This window comes from Genypterus blacodes, unplaced genomic scaffold (genome assembly GCF_046128005.1).
Source record: "Genypterus blacodes isolate CSIRO-AG114 ecotype Tasmania unplaced genomic scaffold, CSIRO-AGI_Gbla_v1 ptg000003l_1, whole genome shotgun sequence".
In the NCBI taxonomy this organism is placed as follows: Eukaryota; Metazoa; Chordata; class Actinopteri; order Ophidiiformes; family Ophidiidae; genus Genypterus; species Genypterus blacodes.
The window spans coordinates 9993693-10020541 of record NW_027466817.1 but is presented as its reverse complement, the minus strand read 5'-3'; the positions used below and the strand labels follow the sequence as shown (position 1 = coordinate 10020541).

At 45.9% G+C, this 26849-nt stretch overlaps 2 protein-coding genes across 2 annotated transcripts; one reads left to right on the top strand and one right to left on the bottom strand.

Moving 5' to 3' along the window:
* Window positions 1-494: 494 nt before the first annotated feature.
* Window positions 495-20977, bottom strand: strn4 (striatin, calmodulin binding protein 4). Its single transcript, XM_076141446.1, has 18 exons — window positions 20490-20977; window positions 11543-11646; window positions 11338-11414; window positions 11163-11241; window positions 10875-11060; window positions 9805-9982; window positions 9545-9701; window positions 8840-8935; window positions 8427-8545; window positions 8149-8324; window positions 8014-8061; window positions 7686-7807; window positions 7398-7565; window positions 7173-7313; window positions 6722-6820; window positions 6466-6552; window positions 6152-6339; window positions 495-5341 (listed from the first exon to the last, which is right to left on the bottom strand). The coding sequence occupies exons 1-17, from the start codon at window positions 20805-20807 to the stop codon at window positions 6170-6172; spliced, it is 2325 nt and encodes a 774-aa protein (XP_075997561.1). The 5' UTR covers window positions 20808-20977; the 3' UTR covers window positions 495-5341; window positions 6152-6169.
* Window positions 20978-21816: 839 nt separating this feature from the next.
* On the top strand, window positions 21817-25402 carry fkrp (fukutin related protein). The gene is made up of 2 exons (XM_076141591.1): window positions 21817-22152; window positions 22297-25402. Exon 2 carries the CDS (start codon window positions 22432-22434, stop codon window positions 24037-24039), a length of 1608 nt encoding a protein of 535 aa, XP_075997706.1. The 5' UTR covers window positions 21817-22152; window positions 22297-22431; the 3' UTR covers window positions 24040-25402.
* Window positions 25403-26849: the final 1447 nt, after the last annotated feature.

Sequence of the window (26849 nt, the reverse complement as noted above, 5' to 3'; positions counted from 1 at the left end):
ACATGAGGCAAAGGAATATGAAATATGGTATGTACTCACTGGTGAGGGTGTAATGCTCACCACAAGAGGGCAGCGTTCTGTTCTGTTTTGAGGGACAGACTGATTTATCCGAGAGTAAGCCATGTAACGTTTTCTTCAATTTTACCTGGAGACATCTAAAGACACAAAAATAAACCAAAAGTAATGCATTTCTGAATTAAATGCTTTTCTTCAAAAACTTACAAACTATAATATCAAACAGAACAGCAGGCTTGTGAGAGTTTAGTTTTGGATACACTTATTTGGCAATTAAATTCCATTGCTGTTCCCTCACTTTGCCTTAATGTCAGAAGATTATAAGTACTTTCCAAACCTGGGAATATTTCAGCTTTTTAACCGACTTTGTGACCACAGATCCCCTTAATTGGAGAACTGAACCACTGCATCTGTCAAAGATGTTATTAACTCCTTTAGTTAAAAGGACTTTGAATTAATACAAACGACATGCGACACAATTTCGCTGTACAAAATCTTTCATTTTTTTGTTTTTCTTCCTTAATGACATACAACAGGGGACCCGTAAACAAAAAGAAAACGTCATTTGATACAAGCTAGAATGCAGTTCAAAAATATATAATAAAACAAAATTAATAAAAAGCAGGTCTCTTATCCCTTGCAGTTAGAGGAAATAGTATGAATACAGCTTAATATGATGTACAAAATATCACACAGTGATAAATTGCTAATAAAAAAATAAAAACACAAAGAAATGAGTCCTTTACCTTGGCCTCTGACTGGTAACATCATTTTTTAAAACGTATTTTCTTATTTTTTCGTGTTTTTTTTAAGTCATTTTCCTTTTTTACCAATTATACATTGCCATTATCAATCACAAGCAGTTTCTATGCCTAGCAAGGAATAATGATTCACTTATGATACTACAGTATTCTTACATCTTAATAATCATATTCATAGTGAGAGAAAACAAAGGCAGGAAGGAAAACATGGAAATGAGACTTTTACAGCACACAATGGCATTGAGTCGTCATTTACAGCCTCTGCTTCTCTTTGATGTGTCACACTGATTTGTCTGTCAGAAAGGGGAAACAACGCTCAGAATGAAACCAAAGCTTCCTTAAATCTAAATCTAAGCATTAACCACTTAAGCCTGAGCAGACCAGGTGAGGGGATCTTGATCAATGTTCTTTTTTGAATGGTCTTAAATATAAATAATGGCTATAAAATGGAAAAAAACTATTATTTAGGGGACTTCCGGGTCCTTGAAATAAAGATCATAACCTGACTGTCCACTGAGAGGTGCTGTGGCACTGGGCAACTTGAAGGGACAGGAAGGGGGATGGTTACCGCCCTTATCCAAAAGACATCCCTCCCCGCAGACATGAAAGCTGGCGCCCCTGGTGGAGGTAGAGCTCTGTGAAGCCTTTAGCGGCGCATCAAACTCCCCTTACCCAGAAATAGAGCTTCACAGGCTGCATGAACAAAGAGGAAGAGCGACAAACAGAGCTGGAGGTCTGCTCTACTCTGGATAAGGCTGCTAGAAACCACCAGAACTTCATTAATAAAGGTCACATTTGCACAAACACTGACATGAAAGCACAAAACACCTAAAGGAAACTTTTTGTGCAGACACATTTGAGGTGAAGTGAGGACACAAATACGTGGTCACTTAGTTTAATTTTGGCTCTGCTAAATCAAGACAGACTGAACAATTGTCGCCATGAGGGTTCAGGATTTATTGATGAGCTCACCTGAAAAAAAAAGTATTACAGGCGATGCTGACTGCATATTTCTTCAGCTACTGAGCTCGTTCTTGCAGAGTAAAAGTAGTATTTTCCCCACTGGGCTTAAGTGGTTAACTGTGGGCCTCAGCTGGTCACAGACAGCCTTACAGTATTTACTCCACATCGGATAACAAAAACGTACAAAACAAGATTTCTGCACCCTGTCTGTTACCAACGCACCCATCAGGGAGATCTTCCAGAGCTTATCCACTATTAGATGTAGTGCAACATGGAGCCTGATGGTAGTTGTGGTGATAACAGTACGCTACGCCCAGCAGCAATATATTATTGACATTGCACCTGGATTATTCAAAGCAAACGGCGCACAGCAGAACATCAGCCCACCACCCTGTTTGAGAACCAACATATCTGAGCTCTAGTTTAGTGTCACCACTGATTAGGAGAGGTTCCTTTCACCTCCAGGCTATGTTGAGCGCTGCGATCTGACCTCTGGCGTGACCCTGTAATCCTGTTGAAGAGAACATTTTCCAGCATTCTAGAAGGAAATGGCGTGGTCAATGACTTGCCATTCCTGATTTTGTTTTACGATTACTTTTTGCGACTTTCTGGGAAATGGCATCTGAAAGAGGTCACCGACATTGTGTTTTGGGATTTTCTCAGGGCCGTAAGCATTTGTGTTGAAAAGCCTCTAAATGCTCCTGTATATAAAGCTGGAAGTTTAGTTTGGAAGGCAATACGTTAACTGTTGCCTCAGCAAGTGATTTCCTTGAATATTGGGGTGATAAGACACTAATAGTTTTTATTGTGGAATGCATAACTTCTGCAGTTGAAGAAATAACATTGATCCATAAGGGTCCATCAGAGACCTGGTGAGTGGAAATATCTACAGAATGATGCAACTTCAAAAAAGAATATGTCAGTGACCAAGTTCAGACGTGACTTCCCATGAAAATTATGACATTTTGTGAACATGTGACTGCAGTTTATTAATAGAAATGCAGACGTGCGCAACACTCGAAAGAATTGTCTGCGATTGTAATTCTCGCTGACCAAAATCACCAATTGCCTCTTAAATCAATGGAGTTTGGTGCCTTATTTGCTATCATCCGATTGATTGTATGCAGGATTCCTTCAAACTTTCTAAGACAATTTCGACAGGAGGAAGAACACAGGGCCCAGGGACAATTCCACGACTGATATGCAACAATCCTGATCAACATCGGACATATTCAATCCTGTGATTGACTATTGATGGGTGAATTCTGGTCCAGGTACATTAATCAAACGTGCTTTTCCTTATAATCGCTGAACAGGGGTTTGCTCCCTTTGCCTCACAGCTGTTTGGACTTTTTTGGTCTTGGCAGAGGTGTGCGCTGTATTGATCTCCCTTCATTCTGTTGTTTCTGTCTGGTTATTTAGTGTGATATTGAGGGTAGTGCCAAAGTAGTTGCCTCCTTTTTTCCCAGCATGCCTCTGGAGACCACATCCTGACGTCTCCCCTGGCTCCAGTGGTTTTCCATGGATGTGGTCCCGGTGCCAGTACAGATCTCCAGAACAGAGAGAAGAGCTGCCTGGGTGCAGTTTTAGCCCAGAGTTGGTTTAGCACCAAGGAACCACTGACGCCAGGGGCTCACGGGCGGGGACGATATGGCACCGTCTCGGTTTGTTCACCAATAAGGAGGAGTTGATTTCAGAATTGTAAAAATGTTTTACAAGCAAGTAGTATTTACAGACAAACACCATCATCTTCCATTTTTGTTCTGATCCTGCCGTTTATCGACTTCTTATTTCCTGTTACATATCCCACAAACCTGCGCATACATGGGAGGGGGAGGGGGCTAGTGAAGGTTCTAGGCTCGGCGCCGACACTTTGTCTATGGCAATGCACTATGGGTAATGAGCTGCAATGCAACTGATGCACCTCATTGAACAAGAGGGGAGAGGAACCGAGCGATGGTACACCACCGCAAAAAGAGGCAAACAGTTTCAGTCCACATGGTCCACACACACACACAAACACACACACACACAGAATCTCATCAACAACTCAATGAAACAGAATTTAAGTCAATTCGATTCAATCTATAGCGTCACACCCACACACACACTTTCTTAGCATCGTGATTTAACTAGTGCATACACACACACACACACACTCCTCTGTACAGTACAAATGAGCAGGCGTCTTCCAAACTTAACACGAGGGGTCCACGAAGTGCGATACGGCCGTGAACTGGATGTAGGGACGCACAATTAACCCAATTCAAATTGAAATCGCAAATTAACCGAATGAGATTAACAAATCCCCAAAAGCTGCTATTCATTTAAATACAGAAGTGACTTTGCCAGAAAAGATTGCTGACACAAATTTACCATTTAATTTGTATATTTAACAAAAATGCACTGAGACTGATCCGTCTGTCACAGTTAGGGGCTGTGGAGAAAGTGTAGTCAACGTAGGCGGCCTAAATATTTTTAGCATAAAAATTTAGATACGCTGAGAAAACCCTTCTCTGCGTAGAACCATGCAGGGAAATTTTTTTCGTACAAATGCCTTGCAGCTCTGCCCTGAGGTTTTACAGGACCAATTCGGCTCTGACCTCCACTTTTTAACCCTTCAGGTACACACAAAGTACCCAGGCGAGTTTGTGAGTAATGAGGCTCACGACTCGACAACACCCCGACTCTACTCTTACCACCTGCACTTCAGCAGAACGACAATGGTGGATATACATTCATTCATCTTGTACAGTGGAGTGATTATTTCATTCATCTCGCCCGGGTGCCCACACACACATACACACACTCACAAGCATGTACAGACACACTCTCTCACGCCACTCGTCGCGTTATTGAAATACACAAGAACGATGAGACTTGGTGTCTTGGCAATAACGTTGAAATTAAAGCTATGTGTTTTTTTAACACTGGTATGCCACCGACTCGTTCTTCCTCACCAACAACTTGAAGTCACTCATCCTCCAACACCAAACACACACTTGCACACACACACACACATACACGCTCCCTGGAGTCTTTGGAATGTAATACGTTGATTTCCTAAGCAGTGATTGGTCGGGTGGTTGTGTCAACACTGGACATGGTTACGGTTGTTAGGCATGCTTACGTGCGTTATCCACAGGCAAGTTAACCTATAAAAAAAATCATCAAACGCAAAGCGGTGGTGCGTTTGTGCGTAGTGTGAGCGGTCCCTCGGCGGCTCTCCATCATCGCCAGCAGTTCAAGCGCACGAGCACACGCGGTGCGTCGTCTTAACCGTTTAAAGAAAGCGAAACAGAGCGTCGTAGTGTAGAAAAGTGTCACTCCAAACATACACGTTTGCCAGAAAGTGGGAGTTCTAAAAAAGCCGTACGATCCGTATCACAAGAAGTCACTGAGGCGTCGTCGTAGCAACGGCGAAGGGTTGAGGAGAGGTGACATCCTGTGGTGATGACCCAGCCAGTGGGGTGGGGGGAAGGGGAAGGGCAGGACAGCATGTGTGTGTGTGTGTGTGAGTTTTAGTGTGTGTGTGTATAAGAAGGTCAAATGTCTCCACTGTGGTCTTCAGTCTCTTTTGGCCCAGGTGATTTTGTAGGATTCTAGGGGAGGAAGAGGAGGAGGAGGAGGAAGAAGAAATCACAACGTTAGACGTAATATAAAGGCTGTTTACACTGGGACGCAGCAGAATTGAAAAATGGGTATAAACACACCTGAAGTATTGCAAGAAAATGTTCTTTGCTGACACGAGGTGGATTGAAGAGCAGCAATAAAGCCCTAACTTCAGTAAGTACAGATGCACACCATGTTTTGTTTTATGATTCATGAGCGATGGGGAGATCAACACACACGCGACACAAGGATTTATGGAGCTGCCAGAGGACATTGTGTCACAAAGGCTTTGATAAACAGTGGAAAGAGTACGATAAACACAGACAGATAAGAGAATGAAATGATTGTAAACAGCTCTTAGTCACACACATGATGTAATGGAAATGCAGAGAATTCACATTTTCCAAAAATGAACCACTCTTTTGGACAAAACAGGAACAGAAACTAGGGCTACTGTTTGTTTTTCTTGTTGTTATTGAGAGGTTGAATCATTGTGAACACCTTTGAGAGGTTTCAGCAGCTTAAAGCCTCCACAGAACAATTTCCTTTTGTAACCACATGGTGTGCAGTTTGAATGTGAAATAACCATTTTAATCACATACTTATAACCTCTGTTGCATTTTTTTGCCATCTGACAACTGATTTCTGTGTGTGTTTTCAGGCTGACCCAACCAGATATGACTATGGTGAGATTGGCGTCTGAACAGTGGCAGCTGCTTGCCGGTTAAAAATGCCTTCAGGATCTCAAGCATAGCGTCTACCTTATATCCCACAGATACTTCCTCTGACTACATACTCACCGGGACGAGGACCGTCCGTCAGACAAAGATCTTGGCGAGTGCGTCGGCACCGGCGCTGGCGATGAAGGGCTGCGACGAGTGGAAGGCCACGTCGTGGATGGCCTCGTCATGCTTCTTCCTGTGCGCCGTGATCTCCTGCACGCACGTCCTGTTGTCCAGCATCCACAGACGCACCGAGCAGTCGTGGCCTGCGAGCAGAGGGAGGAACAGTTTCAGTGTCAAAGTTCATTGAAACGTATCGTGGCATTTAGAGTGAAATGAGTGATTTAGGGTCGAAGTTGCTCAAAACTTCAGGTGAACGGTTTGTTACTCACTGCCAGAGATGAGGTAAGTGCCTTTAGGGTCTGTAGTTAGACAGGTGACTGCATCCAGGTGAGCGACCATGGAGTGGACCACTTTACCTGCACACACACACACACACACACACACACACACACACACACACACACACACACACACACACACACACACACACACACACACACACACACACACACACACACAAAACAAAACATCAGTTACCGATACACGCTCATGTTCAGATAGAAGCGTCTGATCTCCAACAGCTACCTGTCTTGTTGTCGAGGAAACGGATGGTGCGGTTCTCATGCGCGGTGATGGAGACAGGCTCGGACGGGTGACTGACCACGCGGTTTATCAGCTCGCTGCCTGCAGAGGGAAACCATGAACATCAGCCAGAGACACAGAGAGTGTGTGTGTGTTTATACAGCTGTGTGTGTGTGCTCACTGTAGTACAATAAACAACAAGGAGAACAGAACAGATGGAACAATGAGAGCAGAGAGGATTTCCACAGATTTTCTGAGGGGAATCAATAAAATCTTTTGTTTTATTACTAAAAACTAAATGAAAGCGCAAAAACCAAAAGCAAAACTTCAGTTCTATCAAATCTGGAATAAAGAATTCAGCAAGGATTTTAATGAAACAGACATTAACAGGTTGATTTGAGTGTTTTGATGTTATAACTGAACTTTGCATTGAGCTCTGCGGGTGTTTACGTACCGTCCTTTGTCTGCGTCTCAAGAACCATGATGCTTTGCTCGGTGTTGAGGTCATAGAGCTGCGTCTCGCCACCGTCGAAAGACACCACCGCCTGGTTGGGGTCTGAGCTCACAAATGCCACTGAGGTGGGTGTCCCGTGCTCTGAGAGGAGACACGAGAAATGGTGTTGGTTGCGACACAAAGACGGCAACAATGCGTGCAGACACTGAAACGCTCCGTGCTTACCTCTCTCTTTGTTGAAGACAGACAGGCAGGGCGACGAGTTCTGAGGGTCCCAGATACGCACGGTGCCGTCGGCTGAACACGAGGCCAGACGATGATGAACCGCAGAATACGTCAGACCCCAGACGCTGTCCTCGTGGCCAGCCAGGACACTGCTCTCAATACCAGGATCTGGGCGCACACACACATACACACACACACAAGAGGAAACTTAAGAAACGTCCCTTTACGGCCTAAAATGACGACCACCGCTTTGAGATGAATCACGACGATAATGAGGTTCTGACTGACCGTAATTGTCGTAAGGATCCACATTCAGGTCTGGCATCTTCCAACACCTCACGGTTCCGTCCAGGCCGCCGCTGTAGCAGGATTCTCCATCCTCACCCATAGTCAGCGCCAGGACGGCGCCACTAACAATGGAAAGAGAAATATCAAGGGCTGTGCCGCGTCTATACATCAGCATGTATTCTGAATTTAATAGTAAACACTATAATGCGAGTGAAAAATGCATAAATCAATTACTTAATCATTGTTTACGTCACAGGAGTTAACTACGGACAGTAATCAGAGTAAAATGTGGATGCAAATGTAGTTTGTGGGCGTGGCTTCAGCTCACCTGTGTGCTCTGAATGTGTAGATGGGCTCCACATCCAGCGCTGCGTTCCTATGGACAAACAAAGTGTTTATATTTAGATTTCTTTGTCATTTATTACTTCTCGTTTCCCCCCCCCCCCCCATGCGTCGCTCTTACTTCTTGGAGTGCATGGCCTTGTTGAGGTTCCATAGCTTTAGCGTTCCGTCCTCGGAGGCCGTGAGCAGCACAGCTTGGCTGGGGTGAAAGGTCAAAGCGCGGATGGCGTCAAAGTGGCTGCGCAGCGTGAAGCGGGGGTTCCACGTCTTCTTGAACTCCTCCCTGTTGTCCTGCATCTGTCGGCACGCACATTGACAGGGACGCAGGTAGAGCGTGAGCGTGCAACATTCAGACTACATTGTGACCTTTGTGTCAAACAGAAGCAATTGTGCCATTACATCCATGGAGAGGTCGTTGTCGTTGGCGACGGTGAGGTCGGCCAGTTCGCCCAGGTTCATGTCCCCTCCCCCGACGGCATCCATAATGAAGACGTCAGAGGAGAAGCCCAGGGCGCCACCTGCAGGTCCAGAGGGGGAAAGTCACAACAATCATGACTGCAGCAAAAACAACATGAGGGCCCCGCCGGCACCGGCTGAGAAAAAGTTTAGAAACTACAAGCAAATCTCACATCTCAAGCCAAAATCTGTCCTAGGTTTGGAAGCGAGACTGAATTTACATTTGGGATTCAACCTTTGAGCTACATTCATGCCACGGGGGGGAGAGGGGGGGTGCCTGAGGAAAACTATGTGGGTGCTGTGTTTGTTGCTCTCTGTGATTGATGGTGGGCGGGGGTCCGAGGTCGAAGTCTTACCTTCCCCAGAGCGAGCCTGTCCCGATACGGAGGGAGGCGGGGTCGGTTTAGGGGGGAAGTCCGACATCATGCCTTGTAACTTGTTCCTGCGGTTCTCTGAACCCGGCCAGAGGAGAGAGACACAAAACATCCAGTCATGCCAGAGACACGGAGGGAGCGGGGGAGAAGCCGACAGATGGACAGAGGTGAAAAGGAGGAGGAGCACGCATGGAGGCGGAGGAAAATATATACACGGCATACATCAATGTGTCATGTAGAGAAGCGAGAGTCTCCACGTGTGAGGAGGAGGAAAGGGGGGAAGGGGACGCAGGGGGGCGGAGCTTCTGAAGAGACGTAATCTGACTGGAAGAATGAAATGTGGATGTGTGAAAGAAGAGCGTCATGCACGGTGACCTCTGGAATGACCCCTGGGTATCGCAGCGCAATCACAGTGTGCGGACAGAGATGGCAGCCACGCGGAGCTAAAGAGTAACAGACCGACAGCGTGTGAAACAGGACAGAGAGACGAGTGCTTGGGAAAAGAGGTCGGTTTTATTGACAAGAAGAAGAAGAGATGCCAGGACACAGTGAGAAACAAAAGAGTAAAAAGGTGAGCGGGGGGAGAGGGGGGCAGAGCGATACACCGGTGGGGGGGATGGGGGTTTGGTTGGGTTTTTTTTTTTTGGCAGTGCCGGTGCTGATGATGTCGCTACGGCAACAGCGTACCTAGCTCCCGTCCGTCCCCCGAGATGCGGGCCTCTCCCGCCCCCTCCCCATCCTCCCCGGAGCCCAGGAAGTCAAATTCGCTGAGCGCGTCTTCCGAGTCGTCTTCGTCCTCCTCGTCCTCCGGGTCCAAGTCTGGGGTCATGGGCTCCGAACCCATCTGCATCAATGATAGCGGCGGCAGAAACACAGAGAACTGCGATTAAATCACCGTTACTCATAACAGATTGTGATCTTTTTCACCCTCTATCCTGTTATCGTACCTTCATGCGAGACTTCTTGTTTTTGCGCGGGCCGTCGATGCAGTCGGTCGCCATGCCTTGGAAGTCGTCTTCCTCATCGCTGTCGTCTTCATCGTCGTCCTCGCAGCCGTGCAAGAAGGGGATCTTGTCGAGCACAGAGCCGCCCAGGCGTTCCTTCGAGCTTTCCTTACCCGCGTTCCTACAAACACAAACACGCCTTAGCCTCCACAGGCGAGGTTTCGCTCGACGGACAGACGGCGTATTTAGGTAGCGATCGCCAAATCATATTGTAGATCCGATAAAGAGTAACAAAATGGTTCTTCAGATCATGTAAGTTGCTATGCAGCAGCTTTGGTTAATATTGAATCAAACATAAAAGAGTGACTTTTCAGTGAAGAGAAGGAAAAGTGATGTGAGCGTATAAAAAGGAGGAAATGTACTTCACCCTCTCAGCTCTCTGGACGCTCCCTGTACAAACCACACAATCAATACATGAGGATGGTGTTTGTTGCTGAATGGACTTGGAGAGGATTTGGGGTTTTACAATCATTTTCTACATCCTCGCATAAGGGAGGTGAGCAGTTCTAAATAGATGTTGTTCTGTCCTGTTTACCTCCTTTCCTGCCATTAAATTTGTTTTCTTCCGTGTGGGTCGTCTCCCGCTCCAGGGGCAGGCTCCCGCTTACGGGAAGTGGCAACACACACTCCAATAACTTTATGAATGAGAGCCAGCGGAGGCAGGAAGACGATTAACTCGATTTTATCTCACAAACACGTCCCAGATGCACGCATTGTTGTGACAGAGAGCCGATCTCAGTGAGAGCCTGACCACATTCATATGTGGGCTGACAGATCAGAGAGCTTTCGAAGAGCATTAACAATCAAGCTCAGGAGCCAGATAACAGGGTTTTGTGTGTGTGTGTGTGTGTGTGTGTGTGTGTGTGTGTGTGTGTGTGTGTGTGTGTGTGTGTGTGTGTGTGTGTGTGTGTGTGTGTGTGTGTGTGTGTGTGTGTGTGTGTGTGTGTGTGTGTGTGTGTGTGTGTATGTGTGTGTGTGTGAGTTAGAGAGAGAATCGGCTTCCACATTCTGACCTCTTGATTTGTTCCTCTATCTGTCTGACCAGCAACGATTCCCCGCTCGTCCGTGGCTCGGGCTCCGTGCAGGCGTCGCTGGGTGGGGGGCCGTTAGCTTCAGGGCTGCTCCGCCCTAGTAGGGAGCGCACGCGCTTTGAACGCATGTCCAGGATGGTGTCTGAGTAGCCCACTTCCTCCAGATATCTACACTCACAGGAAATAAAGCACACAAACACACACAGACATTTAACAAACAACAGGTCAGCGCTCATGAGAACACATCCATTTTGGAGAGAGGAGCCTTACTTGCGTAGTAGCTGGCGTCCCTCCTTCCAGGACATCTGATTGGCTGGCTCAGAATCTGACTCTGCTGGCCCGTTAGGTACTACAGCATTTTAAAGAAAAGAAGAAACTTTGAGTTAACGACACACCATTAGACAACAACTACAGTCACTTCAAACAGAAAGTTGATGAAGCTCACGTTGGTCTGCTTCTGTCTCTGGTTTCTTGTCCCCGGGACTCTGATCACTGCCCGTCTTCAGCTTCTGGTGCTTGGCCCTGCAACCCAGTAAACCACCACATGAGGGCAGCGTTACAAGCAAATGCAACTTCATCATGTCATTACGCTGCATGTAAAAATGGAACTTTGTCCAGAGAGACACGGAGACGAAGACGCTTTGTCTTACCTCTCTTGTTTGAGAGCGTACTCCAACATTTTGATCCGCCTCACTAGGTCCTGTTTCATGTTCTCCTGCCCTTTCCTCTCGCCCTGTAGAAAAGCCACCTGAGCCTGAAACACACACACACACGACTGGTAAGGAACACACTCACTGCTTAGAATTAACACTCATGACACAGTAGTGAGTAAGGTGCCACCTGCATGGAACCTTTGGGGTCAAGCGACTCCTTAGGTCACAAGGCTGTTAGTCTCACAACAGCCAAAGAGGTAGTCAGACCCTCCTGTGACCCACAGAGTCACCTGACCCAGAGTGTGAAGGTGATTAATGCAGATGAGAGCCCACAGAATGCTTCTTTAGACTCAGGTTAATGTGTTTAGACAGAGGCAGAGACGCAACCAGGTCCCATCCACATTCTCCAAAATGTAGGATGAACATTTGAGCCAAAACTGAGGAATGAGGTCAAAGAAAGAGAGAACACACACACACACACACACACACACACACACACACACACACACACACACACACACACACACACACACACACACACACACACACACACACACACACACACACACACACACACACACACACACACACACACACACACACACACACACGAAAGACTCTAGACGTGTGTGAGGTTCTTTGATATACCGTCAACAAAGATCACAAGAAAAATGCCATGATGATATGAGCAAAGTAAACATGAATCCTCAGGCTTCTCAGTGGACTAAGTAGAGGCTTGTGGAGAGAGGCTCTTATTTTTAACTTCCCCTTAACCAAGGGCTTCACCGCGCAATCTGCAGAAGAGGACAAACAAGAACCAGGCTCGCCAAATTCTCACAAGACGGTTCTTTCCTTAGTCCGCTTCCTGTCTCGCCTTCCGTCCCCTTTTGCTTCCTTGCCGGGTCGATAGCTTCTTACCTTACCGCACGGCGAGCAACAAAAGGAGGTCAGCGGGCAGGAAAGCGGCGATTATGAGGGAATGTGCGGTGACGGCGGCCTCACGCTTTGACAAGTCCTATCTTTAGATGCGGCGCTCCCCTGGGCAAGACGGCGTACGTGTGACTCAACCAAGGTAACAATGAGTGAATGGATAGAATACAAAGGTTTGAAGAGTGATGGCTTTACACCGGGCCAGAGGGCACTTCATCATGGCTGCCCCCTGCTGGATGAAGAAGAAAATGTCCCTAATAAAATAACAATAACAACAACATTAACCCCATTAATGTCTGCCATTGTCACTGGAGCATGTCTGCATAAACCTTCTTACACTGAGCTCATCTGTCACTCAGTATCAAACACAATGCATCATCTTCATCAGGACAAGCAGGACATGCATTTTAACACACACTTTTGACAGAAAAAATAAATATAAATTACACGTGAGCCAACTGAACTTGAAACTACAGAATACAATTTTATAATGTAAATTCTGACTTTACCAGGGATCATTTGTCGGTGTTTTGAGCTTTCCTGTGAATTCTTGTGTAAATCAAGCCACTTCTCATAAAGTTAGAGCCATTGTTGCAGCCTTCCAAAGCAGCAAACTTGGAGCACTTCCCCCTCGAGCATTAAGTGAGAGCTCTAATGCCAGTGCCAACCCAGAATGAATGAAAATTGATTAAATGGAACCATAATCTCCAGCGGAGAATTTTGTTTTGACAAATGCTGCTCTCTTGTGGTGGAGGTGTTTCATGTAGATATATAAAAGGTTTTATGAGCGGTGGGGCCGTTGTTGCAAGCCGGCTACAAAGCTCCCTTTTGGGTTGCGAATCATATCATGACAGAAGTTGTGATGTGAAATCCTCGGAAATGCCTACGCCGCCTAGAGCTACACCACACAAGCTATCCTCCTCATCTCTAGGATTTAGGTAAACAGAGTGCGCTCCTTTTCCCCTTTGGTGGCGGCCGATGACATCACAGGGTTATAAACCTCTGATGACTGTAAAGATCTGTATGCCTGTTTGACCCCAGCCCTCGCCCCTCTGGGCTGCCGCCTAAATCCTTTTATGCTTTACAGTTCATTTCTCTTCTAGATGCGTACATCTATGCTGACGCCTCAGCTCCCACACGCACTTCTGTTAAACTGGAGCAGTCTAAAAACACTTCCTCATGGGGGAGGCACTTGGTCTACTTGAGAGGAGAGTCCATCGACCAGACACACACCCACAGACACACACAACCAGCCGGTGACTCACATGAAAATGAGCTTACAGCTGCTGATGAGTAATCCTGATTAAGCTGGCATCATTTTACATGCTTATCTCAGAATTCTACAGATTGTTATCAAACCTTGTATGTCAAATATACCACAAACATAACACTGTCTAATATATGTAGCTGCATATTAGTTATGTACCAGTATCATGACAAAGACAACTTAATTAACTGCACTTATTTATAAGGAACAGCAGCGTAATCTAAAGTATGAGGAAATTGATCCGGTCCGCCATCTTTAAGGGATATTCCAGATCCCTTATTTCTGCTCTTGAGGGGTAAAGGAGGCTTCCGAGGAAGAGCACGTCATGAAAAGTACACGCAGTGGGAGAGGGCGAGCGGGAGAGAGAGAAAGAGAGGGAAAGAGAGAGGCCGAGAGGGCGAGCGAGAGAGAGAAAGGGCAGGGTGGTATGTGTCAGGGCACATGTTTCTGCTACAAGTCAGAGAGACGAGCTACAACCTGCTCGCAAACATTCACATACACAAACACAGCACGGATTGCTATCACACACACACAAACACACTCCTGCCACAGCGGTCATGCTGCACTCCTAGAAAGACAAGTTCCCACTGGTGTCAGACTACACGCCGACGCTGAAGAGCTCACAGTCCTGAGGCAGCTTTACTGGCATCAAGTGGCACTGGGCGGCATTAGGACGGAGACACACACACGCACACACACACACTAAGTAAGCACTACCACCACTATCATATCGTGCTGGTGTGTCTTCTGAAAACAAGACAATAACACAAGAAAGATGGAGGGCAGCAGTAATGCAAAGTTTGAGTTGAGTGTCAGTAAAGTTAAAGATCTAAGAAGCATTTGGGTTCATTGGATATATCATTTATTCCTGGACAAGAGTTTGTTGGAAAAGCAATTTTATGCGAGAGTAAACTCATACGATTCATTAAATAAATATATATATATATATGACAAGTAATAACAGGCCGCATTGTCACACTCAGATATGTATAAGATGCCAATAGCACATATAAAAGTGGCCCAAATCTGATATGAACCGATCAGATTCCATTTTTTTGGCTGTTCACACTGTTCTCAAAAAAATAAATCAGATCAATCACATTTGACGAAAAGAAACCGGGCTCCAGGCCACATTCTACCTGCAGTCTGAACGTAGACCATGGCTGAGACGTACATACTGTACCTGCGAGCAATTTTCTTAAAGACTCCTTCCTTAAACTCGTTTAACTCGTTTCTCCCTTTACTTTACTTTGATCTTGCAATGTTGTAGGGTAAGAGGATATAAGACTGAAACATAACTTATAACCAACTCATTGACTGCCACTGCCAGCTAGTTCGACTCTAGCATGAGTCGAGAAAAATCTGTAATCCCGTGAGAACCGTGACTGGTGTCTGGGTTGCTAAGGGGACGCCACAGTGGCTTTCCGGGTCATAAATCATTTTAGAACATCGCTAACAAATTCCTCAACTCTCCAAGACAATATCTCATCAACTATCCAAACACTTTCAGGTCCACAGAACACATCCAGGATTTTCAAGGCCATAGAAACTAGAATAGAAACCCTAATGCTTAAACACCAAATGGTTCAATCAAAGCCTTGCTGACGAGTAACAAAATGGACTGAAGCAATGTTTGTGTTTTGGGTGTTGCTTGGTGCGGCCCTGCGGCATTTCCCTTTGCGTTACGTAATTAAACTAACAAAACAGGAAATAAAAGGAAACCTGTTGTGCCATCTGATCTCTTTCCTGTAGGTGCATTTCCCTCCGCACGGCCTCCTGCTGCCTGTGACCTTTGGAGCGTTTGCCGTGGCGGGAGCGCCGACACATTTAGCCTCCCTGCTACAGAACAAGGTCAAGGGCAGCTTCCCTCATTCGCTGGCCACCCTTCATCTCCTCATCCCTCCATCCCCCGTGAGACCAATGCCCGAGCCAACAAGTAGAGCACCCAAACTTTTCTAGGACAGTGTTTTCAAGGTGTGTGCATGTGTGTGAGGTAAAGAATGGCATCTCAAACGGTGACGGCCTTACTGCGTATGTATGCATTGATGATGCTGATCAGTACATTTATAAGCACTTGAAAACTCCAATTACACCTCCAATTAGGTCACAGGTCGATTTTATTGAGTGTCGTATAAACACTTAAAATTGGTACAGATCGACGTAAGCTTAATTCAAGTAAGAGACCGAAATTGGAAAACGATTGGAAAACAATTTATTCACATGCGTTTACTCAATAACCTGACTGTTACAAGGACACAACGCAACTTGGACCGTCAACATATTGGAATCGATGCAGACACTAAAGCAGGGACACAAGCAAGACTGGGAAGTAATCTTGTTGGTATCCATGACTTTACAATGCTACCACAGATTTGCATAAAGGCCGAGCAGCCCTGTCCAGCTAAAGCTACTCAGAAGTCTTGACGGTCACTTCTTGTTCAGTCCGCAGTTGACGGAGAGTTTGAAAAATGCCGTATCCATCATCGAGCAGACTTAAAGCTGCCAAGTCCATTGGTGTCCGTCAAACATTTTCTAGAGGAATGCAGCAGACGTCATGTTTATTCAACAAACAGCAGAATTGCCAAATCATTCTGTCCAGATATAAATCTTGCTTGCATTGTAGCCTTAATTACAAGCCTGAACGTGTAGTGACTGAGAGACAGCGAAATACCTAGTGAGCTTTACACGATTCAGAAGATTGGGAAGGAGAAAGAAAGGGGCTAAAAGAACGCAAAACGGAAGGAAATCACAGACATTTGACAGGATACGTGAGGAAGAAGGCGCTTGCTGCAGCAACACTGTACATATGGACATCATATGTGTGTCATGGCAGAGACGGCCGAGCTATTAATTAGAGATGTGCACCCAGGCTCCCCCTGCGGCCAAACTCAACAGGAAGTGATGTCATCTGGGTCACCAGTAATCTATTCTAAACGACTTAGAGACACGTTAGAGACACAGAAGCAAAATGGGTAGAACTTTATCCCAGCTTGGTCCTGATAATTCTACAGGTAAGAAATAAAAAAGGTACTAAAGTTTGGCTTCTCTCTTCTCTCTACCAACATAAAAAATAATTCTCAATAACAAAAATCCCTAGAAGTCCTGTAAACGTCAGGAGGTGGTATCTTTAGGAACCTACGCATCATTAGATGTATTTGCACACGTGGGTTTCTGAAGGACAGCGTGCCAAGGCCTCGACCACCTGTCCACTGCATTGTCTCCGCTGGGACGTCCCGCCTGGCCCAGAGCCGGGAGGGCCTCAATTCCCAGCCTGTCACTGGAGACACAGCGCCACAGGTGGTCTTCCCCACCATTCCGCCATGTGACACTACCTCACACGCCATCACAGGAACACACCATCCAGCCAAAGCTTTGTATTGCATTTTCTGTTTGATCTGAGAAACCAGCAGATAAGTTTCCGCTCTTGTCGTGACCGGACAGCAGTTTGGCGTTGCCGGCTACAGATCTTTGCCTGTGAAATCCAGCATGTCTGCCTTTTCTGGAGCTAGACAGGAAGTGATGTCACAACACTTTTTCCTGTACTAAACACTTTTTGGTGGAGAGCTGGCGGATGATATGCACACGTGTTTCTGTACGAAAGCTCACATCCTGGGGAAATCCAATATCGTCATCATTAGTCTATAAACAGCATACAACTAATATGCACGGGTCATTAAGATCTTATGTGTTTTAGATGAAAGTGCAGCGTTTTACAATACAAAACGCACATTTTCGTGTTATGATTTCAATTTGAATTCAGTTCCTCATGCAGTCCAGCAGATGATTGTAGATTAGTAATAGCAGCCTAGAACGCACAAGATGTCACACACACGAGCACCATGTGATCTGGCTATTAACGCATGTACGCCTTGCTGTTAAGGGCGCAGGGCAATGCCAGACTTCATGCTAACTGGCATGTTGAGAGCAACATGCCCGCGAGCCCTCCGGGGACAAAAGCCAGGGGGCGGCGCTACTCTGTGGCTCTCTCAACGCCAGCCGAGTCCATTTTCCAGCTACGGTGTTAAGTGTGTGCCCGTGAATCCAGAGCATGTGCACAGAACACACACGCATGCACACACACACACACAAAGTTCCATAACAAGCTTTAATGGCGTGTTGGACATGGACACGTTATGCCTCTGCCTCAACCCCCTCTCCCACGCTGTGATAAAAGCAGCACAGTTTGTTATTGTTCATCCATATTTTATCAGCCGACTATTAATAACTACACAGGTTTGAGTCGGGGGCCAAGAGACACACACGGACGGAAGGGAGGCCATGGTTGTTTTTCTCAACGTAAAATTGAGGCTTAATGAGGCGATGTTTGAGCTCATTGACCAAAATGTGGGGTTATGAAATATAAAACATCTTGACTGATCACAATCAAAGCTCATCTCCATCTAAACAACAGGAAGATTACAAGAGCAACGGTCCAACGAGTTAACTGTAGCACAAATATACAGTTTCAAACCTAGACTTCACCCTTTGACCCCCTGGTTAATTCCCATACGTTGGTTCCTCTGTGGTAAGGTTGTGCTTGTGACCTCCAGCAGATAGTTCACCCTAATTACAAGCAAACCGTGGCTACAGGAGGAAGACCACATATGGCTGCAGGAATGAAGAAATGAACTGTATTTCAGTCCAACCGCAGAGCAAAAACATCTTTCTCCCTCTTTCTGTGCGTGTGTGTAAGTAACTTGCTGAGTAAGAAAAGTTCCTGACCGGGAATGTCGTACCTCACAGTCGTAAACGTGCACATTAAAACTTGGATTATACGGCGATAATAGGCAATAAACATTCTTTATCTCCTCACATCACGTACGCGCCGTAATGCAACTGAAATCACCCGCAGCTCTGCCTTAATCTCAGTACAGACAAATAAGGGCAGCACTGAGTGCATGCGACACGTCACACACATGCATGAAAGCGAGAAACAACTTGGAGGATGAGTGAGTGCCTTGCTCGTGGGCATTTCTGTGGCATTTACTCACACGTTTGCATTGATTTTTTTTTTCCCCTCACAGTTTTAGGAATTCAAACTGATGCTGCTTAAAGAAACAAAGCCCACGTCTCCACCCTGAAGGCATGCACGTGTGTGTGTGTGTGTGTGTGTGTGTGTGTGTGTGTGTGTGTGTGTGTGTAGGGGACGGCCACATCACATCACAGTGCTTTCGTATTGTATCACCTTGCTGTCAGTCAATGAAATGCTTCACTAACAATCATCTCAGGCATCAAAACAATAAATTACACTAACAAATAGATTCTCATCACACGCACACACACACACACACACACACACACACACACACACACACACACACACACACACACACACACACACACACACACACACACACACACACACACACACACACACACACACACACACACACACACACACACACACACACGATCGATCCTGTAATCCACTCAAACCACTGACTCATCCATCTGTATGACAGGCCCTCATTCAAATGCCTGTAAACTTGCTTTCTTGTCCTCAAAGACTCGGAGTAAACACAGATTTGACCACAGACAGTCTGAGGGGATTCAGTAATCAGATGGGGTTTAATATGAAATGTTTGATTTTCAGTGATATACAAGGACAGAGTGGACTCAAAGGTCACCCTGACAGCATCCTCTCAATGCTCAATGTCACTTTCACAACAAGTATCATCCTCTAATGCATGGATTTGAACCCTTACACATGCCAACCTGTCACAGTATGAGCTGGGTCTCTCCATTATCAGCACTCTTAACTATATTCTGAACCACAAATCCATAAACATCCATTCCGATATTAATAACAGGACCAGGAGTGTTGTCTTTGCTCTACTTTTTTCGACGTTGTATTTGTGTCCCATGTGTGTTTTCCACATTTTAAACAAATGTGTTACTATTCTGCTATTTCAGTATTTCCCTACACAATCACGCTGTCATTTAATTTGACCCTGAAATGCATCTCAATATACCGTATGTCAGTCACAAGCCTGGCGGAAATACCTTGAAATAATCCATTTACGATCCATTTCAGAGTTCATTCTTGAGAAATGCTGCTTGCTGAGGGTTTGTTGCTTACCACTATAGATGTACCTGAGCACATCTCTTTCTAAAACATCCTGAACTCGTTAAAACAAGATGAACAATGTTATGGAAGTCATTTTATTTAGCTCCAATTTGACCTGAGCATTATGTTTCTAAGATCTCACATGTGTCAGATGTTTCCCCTCACATGTGGGATCATTTGTCACTCATAACAAACAATATGACAGCGGTCTACTTCTAAAACTGGGTTTCAGACAAAACACAGTGTGTGTTTGGTCAGGCAGGACTTTGATGTCAGGTAGCCACACCTCATCTCTGCTTACACACCTTTTTTACTCCACTGGATAACTAACTGCTCTTTGTTTTTCATGCAAACCCAAACCGTTATTGTCTTATGTCACATAGTGCATGTTAGTCTGTTGTGGCCGACTGATTATGGGACCTGATTGGATGTTTAATGGAGTCTGTTGTTGTGTTTTGACCAGCTGGAGGTCACACGTCTATATTGTTATTTACTGCCTGGTAATACAGTATCATTTACTGTAACATTAGCCCGTTAGCATTCTGTCAGCCTGGAAGTGAATGATGAGAGGGCATGTGTGCTGTCACAAAGCGGCAGGAAAGAGGAGGAATATGACTCCCGGTGGCCTTTATTTGGGGCATTACGGTTGCAAACGTAAGCTAAATGATAAACACATTTACCCTGAGTTCGTCTCTCTCCGCCTCCCAGCGGTATTTCTCGGCCTGGAAACGTCCCCACTCGTACTGGATGAAGTGCAGGATCCCAGGAAGCGTCATGCCCGAGTCCCCGTCCTGAAGCTCCCGGAGGTGCGACGTTCCCGGTAGGGCCCCGGCCGCCGCTGCCGCCGCCGCCGCCGCTGCCATCGCTCCGGTCGCCGCGGCTGCTGATGTCGCCTGGCCCGGTGCTGCTTTGGGCCCGTTTGGGTTGCGCCCCGCACCGCTGCTGCCGCCACCTCCGGAGTTCGGGTTTGGTCCTCCGCCGGATCTGTCCGCCTCCATTTTATGCGCTCAAGCTTTCGCCAGGATAAGGAGGAGGAAACGGGGAGAGTGTAGGAACAATAACAAAAAGCCCCGTACCCCTTTTCCAACCCAGCGACACTTCACTACGACTATGCTCCTTTCTTCCTTCGCTCACGGCACGGAGCTAAATTACTATTCTGTTGGTAAAATACTACACTTCCGCTTTCTGACTTTCAAGATAAAAAACCCAAATACATAACTAAGTTGAAACTCCATGCGCCGTTTCCATATCAGTAAGAGACATTTCGAATCATTATGGTTTTACATTTTTGAATTAAATGAATTTCAAATCGTGGAATGCGGTGCCAATCGCACAAAGAAAGTATTGAAATTTGTCTACGACTTTTACTTTGTACGTCCCAACCTATTGCTTCCTCCTTGTGTCGGGTTCTAGTGGAAATGTCCTATGTCCGTGACAAATAAAGGCCTAATACACAATGAACGTGTCGCCAGAGAAGTACATTTCCTGCCATTTTGTGAGCAAGAACGTTTGAGGTCCGTAAAGTTCACCAGAATTATTTTCTGACGGTATTTCTGGTTTAAATTTTGCGACCCAGCGCAGTCTGGGGATTACAGCGTGCAGCTGTACCTCTCGGAGGAAAATACATGATAGAAAAAACAACATGGTACTATCTAAGTACATTATTTTATCTATTTTTATCCAACCCAAATGGAAAAGGAGGATTTCAAATCAATCTATATATCTGTGCTTTAGTTCAAATAAATATATTCTACAAACAATACTACTACTACTACTACTACTACTACTAAATAAAAAAATAATAACAATAATAACTATTACATTTAATCGTTTAGCAGACGCTTTTAACCAAAATAATAATGTAAAAGTATGGTACAATATTGTGCTGCAGAGAACCGAAAAACAAACGTGTTCTGTATCTGATATCGCGAATTTCGGTGTTTATCATGGATTACTTTATTCTGAAAAACTGGTACCGGAAACTCCAGTGTTGCGTTAGCGTGCTACGGTAAATCAGTACAGTTGAGATTCATTGTCGCGCCCACGTTAACTACACTTTAATAACACACTCCGCTGAGATCCTGCACCGTTAAATTGCGGAATTCTCTCTTAATTTTTGGAGAATCGATTACAACCGCATCTAACCAGATTTTTTCCAGCACTGCAGATTTTTGTTTCCAGACACAACTGCTTTCCCGCAGCCAGAGCTGACTGAGACGATGCAAACGAGTCGCGTCGTATCTACTGTAACCGGTTTAACGCTGTTAAAGGTTTTGGTAACGTAGCTAATGTCAGGTGATGGCCTGCGGTTAAAATAAATGAAGAAAGCTGCTATAAATCAAGGTAAGTAGAGGCTATGAAAGGTCATAGCCTGTTTTTCTTGGTTGGTATTGTGTCCATAAATAGGATACACATGCAGGTTTAGACTGAACTGGTTGGGTTTGGGTTACTGTATATTGTAATGACATTTTCTTCATCATTTTACAGTTTGGCTTAAACTCCCTGAAGACTTGAAACCCTCCAACATGACACTAATGGGGACTTAAGCACCACTAGATTACTTGAGTCAAACTGTGGTGTGCATTCTACGATTGAGAAGAACCGTGAAGTAAATTCGTTGCAATGCGTATCAGTTTCTGCCAGGGTCTGTTAACGGGAGCCATTGTCCTCAACCTCCTCATTCTCTACTATGTGTCCCGGGCGCAACAGCAGATGATGGAGAAACGAAAAGAACATGGCAGGAGCCCCAGGAGGACTGCCCACCCAGGATCTAGTCTAAGGGGAGGCGTTGAAGGACTTATAGGGCCCGGAGGTGAGCTGGCCGAGCACGGGGTGGTCGGGGTGGAGGGACATAGTCACGGGCCACGTGTAACCGTTCTTCTTCGGGAGTTTGAAAACTTTGAGAATTACGTCGGAGATGTGGCTAATTCCTTCCTTCGCCAGAGGCCCGAGCTCCCCTTCCTGGCCGTGGCTGACACCATTCCCTACCCTCCCCTGGCACTTCCGGACGGGGCTCGGCTTCTGGTGCTCTCCCCCAGCCCTGATCAGCAGCCCCAAGCTCACAGGCCGGAATTCCACGTCCAGACTGAGTTTGCCCTGCTGGTACCCGATGGAGTTGAGTTGGAGCAGGCCCGGGCCATCGAGAGGCTGATCAGGGAGCTGGAGGGCGAGGGTGGGGGGCCCGTGAGGCTGGTGGCTGCGCCTGTTCTGGCTCGATCCGCTGTGCAGTGTCTCCACCTGCGGGTCAACCTGAGAGAGTGGACGGCCACCTACTCGCCGGCTGCATCTGGGAGCAGCGGGAGTGTGTGCACAGCATTACAAGGAGATGCCGTGGTCCTCATCCGCACTGAGGACCTATTTAACCTCTCTGTCCCTCTGGGGCAGCCGCTCTTCTCCTCCCTCTTCATCCAAACTGCCTTGAGAGGATGGAAAGTCAAACTCCTGGAGAGCCCCTGTTTCTCTGCCAACCACCGGCCCCTCTTCAGCTCAGCGCACAATCAGTGGAAGGCCGACACTCGACTGAAGGAGTCCACCGGGAGGCTCATGAGGAGCTTTGGTCTGAAACGTCTTCTACTGTCTGACGGGAAGGAGCAGTGGTATGGTTGCGGGAAGGAGACACCTCGCTGTTTCGGCACGGTGCAAGATGACACCCCAGACTACCTTTATCTGGATCGCTGGACTCCACCCTGCTGTCTGCGCGCACTCCGGGAAACGACAAAGTACGTCATCAATATCCTGGAGAGCTCTGGTGTTCGCTACTGGCTAGAGGGTGGGACCCTGCTGGGCGCTGTCCGCCATCAAGACATCATCCCGTGGGATTATGACGTGGACCTGGGGATCTACCTGGAGGACATACCCAACTGTGACCACCTGAAGAATCTGGACTCAGGCTCTCTGGTGGATGCCAACGGCTATGTTTGGGAGAGGGCGGTGGAAGGGGACTTCTACAGAGTCCAGTTCAGCGAGGCCAACCACCTGCACGTCGACCTGTGGCCCTTCTACCCGCGCAACGGTGTCATGACCAAAGACACGTGGACAGAACACAAACAGGATGTGGAGTTCCCAGAGCACTTCCTCCAGCCTCTGGTCCCCTTGCCTTTCGCTGGCATCACCGCCTACGCCCCCAACAACCAGCGTGCCTTCTTGGAGCTCAAGTTTGGGGAGGGGGTGATTGAGAACCCCCAGTACCCGAATCCTGCCAAGAAGAAGCTGGACAGAAGTAAATTATGAGAGAGGATGAAGACTTTATGACAGACTTTATGCTGTACAGAAGTTCAGCCTGTTATTAGCAGGAGAAGAATCGATGCCTGGAACGAAAGATGGTGCCAAGATGTTCACACTGGCTGAATCACTACATGCCTGGATGCATCGATCTGTATTTATTACCAAAATGTGGGCGCCAGCTGACATTGGATCGCTATTCTTTCTCAGACGGGAAACATTTTGCTTATTACTGACATCATGATTCTTTTTAATTATTAATCCCAAACCCATGGCGGTGATGTAAACGGCCACATATTGAAGAGCTGGCAGAGACTCAGCTGGCTGTGCTACTCCATGGAAACGGTGTAAAGATGATGAACACAGACTGTAAATCACTGAGCTGACATCGGCGTCTTGTTGAAAACTATCATGTACGATGCCTTCAACAGGATTTAAGATATCGTACAAAAGCTTTAAGTGTTGAATAAGTGGTTTTGTGGTAAAAGACGTCTTATGCAGTGTTACGCATTTGTCTCGCCAATTTTGCACTGATTGTTTTGATTGTTTACCATTTGCACAATTTCTCTGTGGACGTAACATGTGGACTCTGTGGTACCTGACAGGTGTGAGCGAGTAATATCTCAGATTCGCACATCATCATAGATGTTTGATTGATAATTGGAACTGGGAGATGATGAGATTGTATGACTAAATTCTTAAGTTAAAACAGTTCGGACGATGTTTCAAAGAAAATATATTATTTTAAAACTAGGAGGGTGCTCATTAGAGCTCATACCTCCGATGAGGCCAGACATGCTAAAGAATTGTCTTATTCAACTAAAATGTGTCATCAATTATCATTTTTCCCACCTGTGAGTTGATCAAAAGTCTGTGGCTGGCACAGGCATAAGTAGGAGGTAGAAGCTACTAAAAACTATGAATAGTCATAACTTTGTACATGTTTTATGTATGTTTTGGTTAGGGGAGGAGTTATGTGAGCTCAAGCGTACAACTAAATAATATATTATATATATTTTCAACCAAAACAACAAGTACAACATGTCTTTGCCACATGATGGTGATCGCCCTTGTTGCCGGAACAACAACAAAAGAAGCCTTGTGTACTTTGATCATTTTTTAAAAATTGATCAGGTTCTTCCTCGGGTCCCATTCCTCCATTTTGTTCCGTCAGAGTCGTTGCGGGAATTCTTGTGTTGTCCTGCTAAAAATAAAAAACAGCTAAAAGGTGAAACACAGCAGAGGCTCAGAGAAAGGTTTACGTTAAGACACACCAGCTGCTGTGTTACTATGTGTGTCTGTTGCTGTATTCCTGGAATGTGATGTCGCTCCATTTTACTAAAATGGGAAAAATAAAGCAAGTCTAATAATTCCAGGGCTTTTACTTTTTCTTCTTCTTTCCTCAATCGTAAAAAATCTCTTTTAAGGACTGCAGAGGAGTTTGTCAATTTGGTTTTAATGCAAGTAGTTTTACCTTCTGCACACTAGGTGGCAGAGTCACTTTATATGTTGCGTTGACTCTGCTGTCAATGGAGATATAGGAGCGTGTGAGTTCTTCAGACATCTGGCTGGAGCCTTGGAGATGGAGGATTTTATGACGGGCAAACAGGTGTGCAGCGTTCCTCAAATAACCTACAGTTGCCATAAAAAACAATGCGGCTTTTTGACAAAGTCTTATGTGGGGTTCACCATTGGATGCAGTTAACAACAACACGGCACACTCAAATATTTGTTTTTTAAAAAAGCTTTTATTGTCGAAATTCAGAACAGAACATTCAGACAGTAACCAGAAAATCTTTGTAACGTTCATTTCCCCCTGTTAGAAAACCACAAACTGCAGCCATGTGCTAACACCAGAAACAAACACCATGATCTCACCACACAGACATCCACATGAGATCTCAGGACTACTACGGAATGTTCTCCCGCCTTTACCACCTTGTACCTAAAATAGCACAACAGAGTGGAAATTGTAGCATAGCGAGTCATTGTGAAGGCGCGTGGTTATCCATTCACTCTTATGACGACCAGACCTCGGGAATTACTCCTATTACTATCAATAGCACAATATAAAGCGGATGAAGCAAACATGATTATTTTAGCACTATGTGGCATATTTGGTGGAGCTTTACACAGTTAAAAGGACAAGCTTGTACACATCAAGTTCAGTTTATGCATCATGGGGAGTAAGACTCAGCACATGAAAATGACCCAACTGCAGAAAGTAACCCACTGTGTTTGATGTCATACAGGTCAGGGACAGCTGTTACACGAGGACTCTCCAACCCGGTCCTACAAGGGCCCCTATCCAGAAGGTTCTTTCTATCCTGCCTTTAAATTAATTGCTTGCACCTGGTATCCCAAGTACCCGAGAGCACACCTGAGTACACCCACTTGGAATACCGGGTGCAAGCAATGATATAGTGGCAGGATAGAAAACCTGCTTGGATAGGGGCCTTCGTAGGACTGGGTTGGAGAGCCTGGCGTTACATTGTCGATTTCACATGCTGACTAGCTCTCCCCATGGTAAAATCAACTAACCTCAACAAACAGCAGAGTCCCAATTTAAAGACGATATGGATCCACAGTGTCAAATAACTTTCAATAACTTTCAATAGTGCAACTGTAACTCATTCATATATTGCATTAGAAAATTCATCTCTTGGGTACGACGAGTACAGTTTCAAACGACTTAAAGTGGCGACGGAGACGAGCGCAGCAACCTTGGATGCGTCTGTGCCGTTCGGTGCAAGCGTGAAGTTGTCGAGCCCATAACCTGTAGACCTACTGCGCTGACACAAAGACGTTTCACCCAGTAG

What these genes read in the sequence shown, in the direction of transcription:
- strn4 (XM_076141446.1), bottom strand. Translation starts at nt 20,807, where the DNA reads ATGGAGGCGGACAGATCCGGCGGAGGACCAAACCCGAACTCCGGAGGT. An exon ending in ATAGAGGAACAAATCAAGAG is followed by an intron (nt 9,983 to 10,874) that starts GTCAGAATGTGG and finishes TTGTGTTTGTAG; the next exon opens with GAACGCGGGTAAGGAAAGCT. An exon ending in TTTCCTCGACAACAAGACAG is followed by an intron (nt 6,553 to 6,721) that starts GTAGCTGTTGGA and finishes GTGTGTGTGCAG; the next exon opens with GTAAAGTGGTCCACTCCATG.
- fkrp (XM_076141591.1), top strand. Translation starts at nt 22,432, where the DNA reads ATGCGTATCAGTTTCTGCCAGGGTCTGTTAACGGGAGCCATTGTCCTC.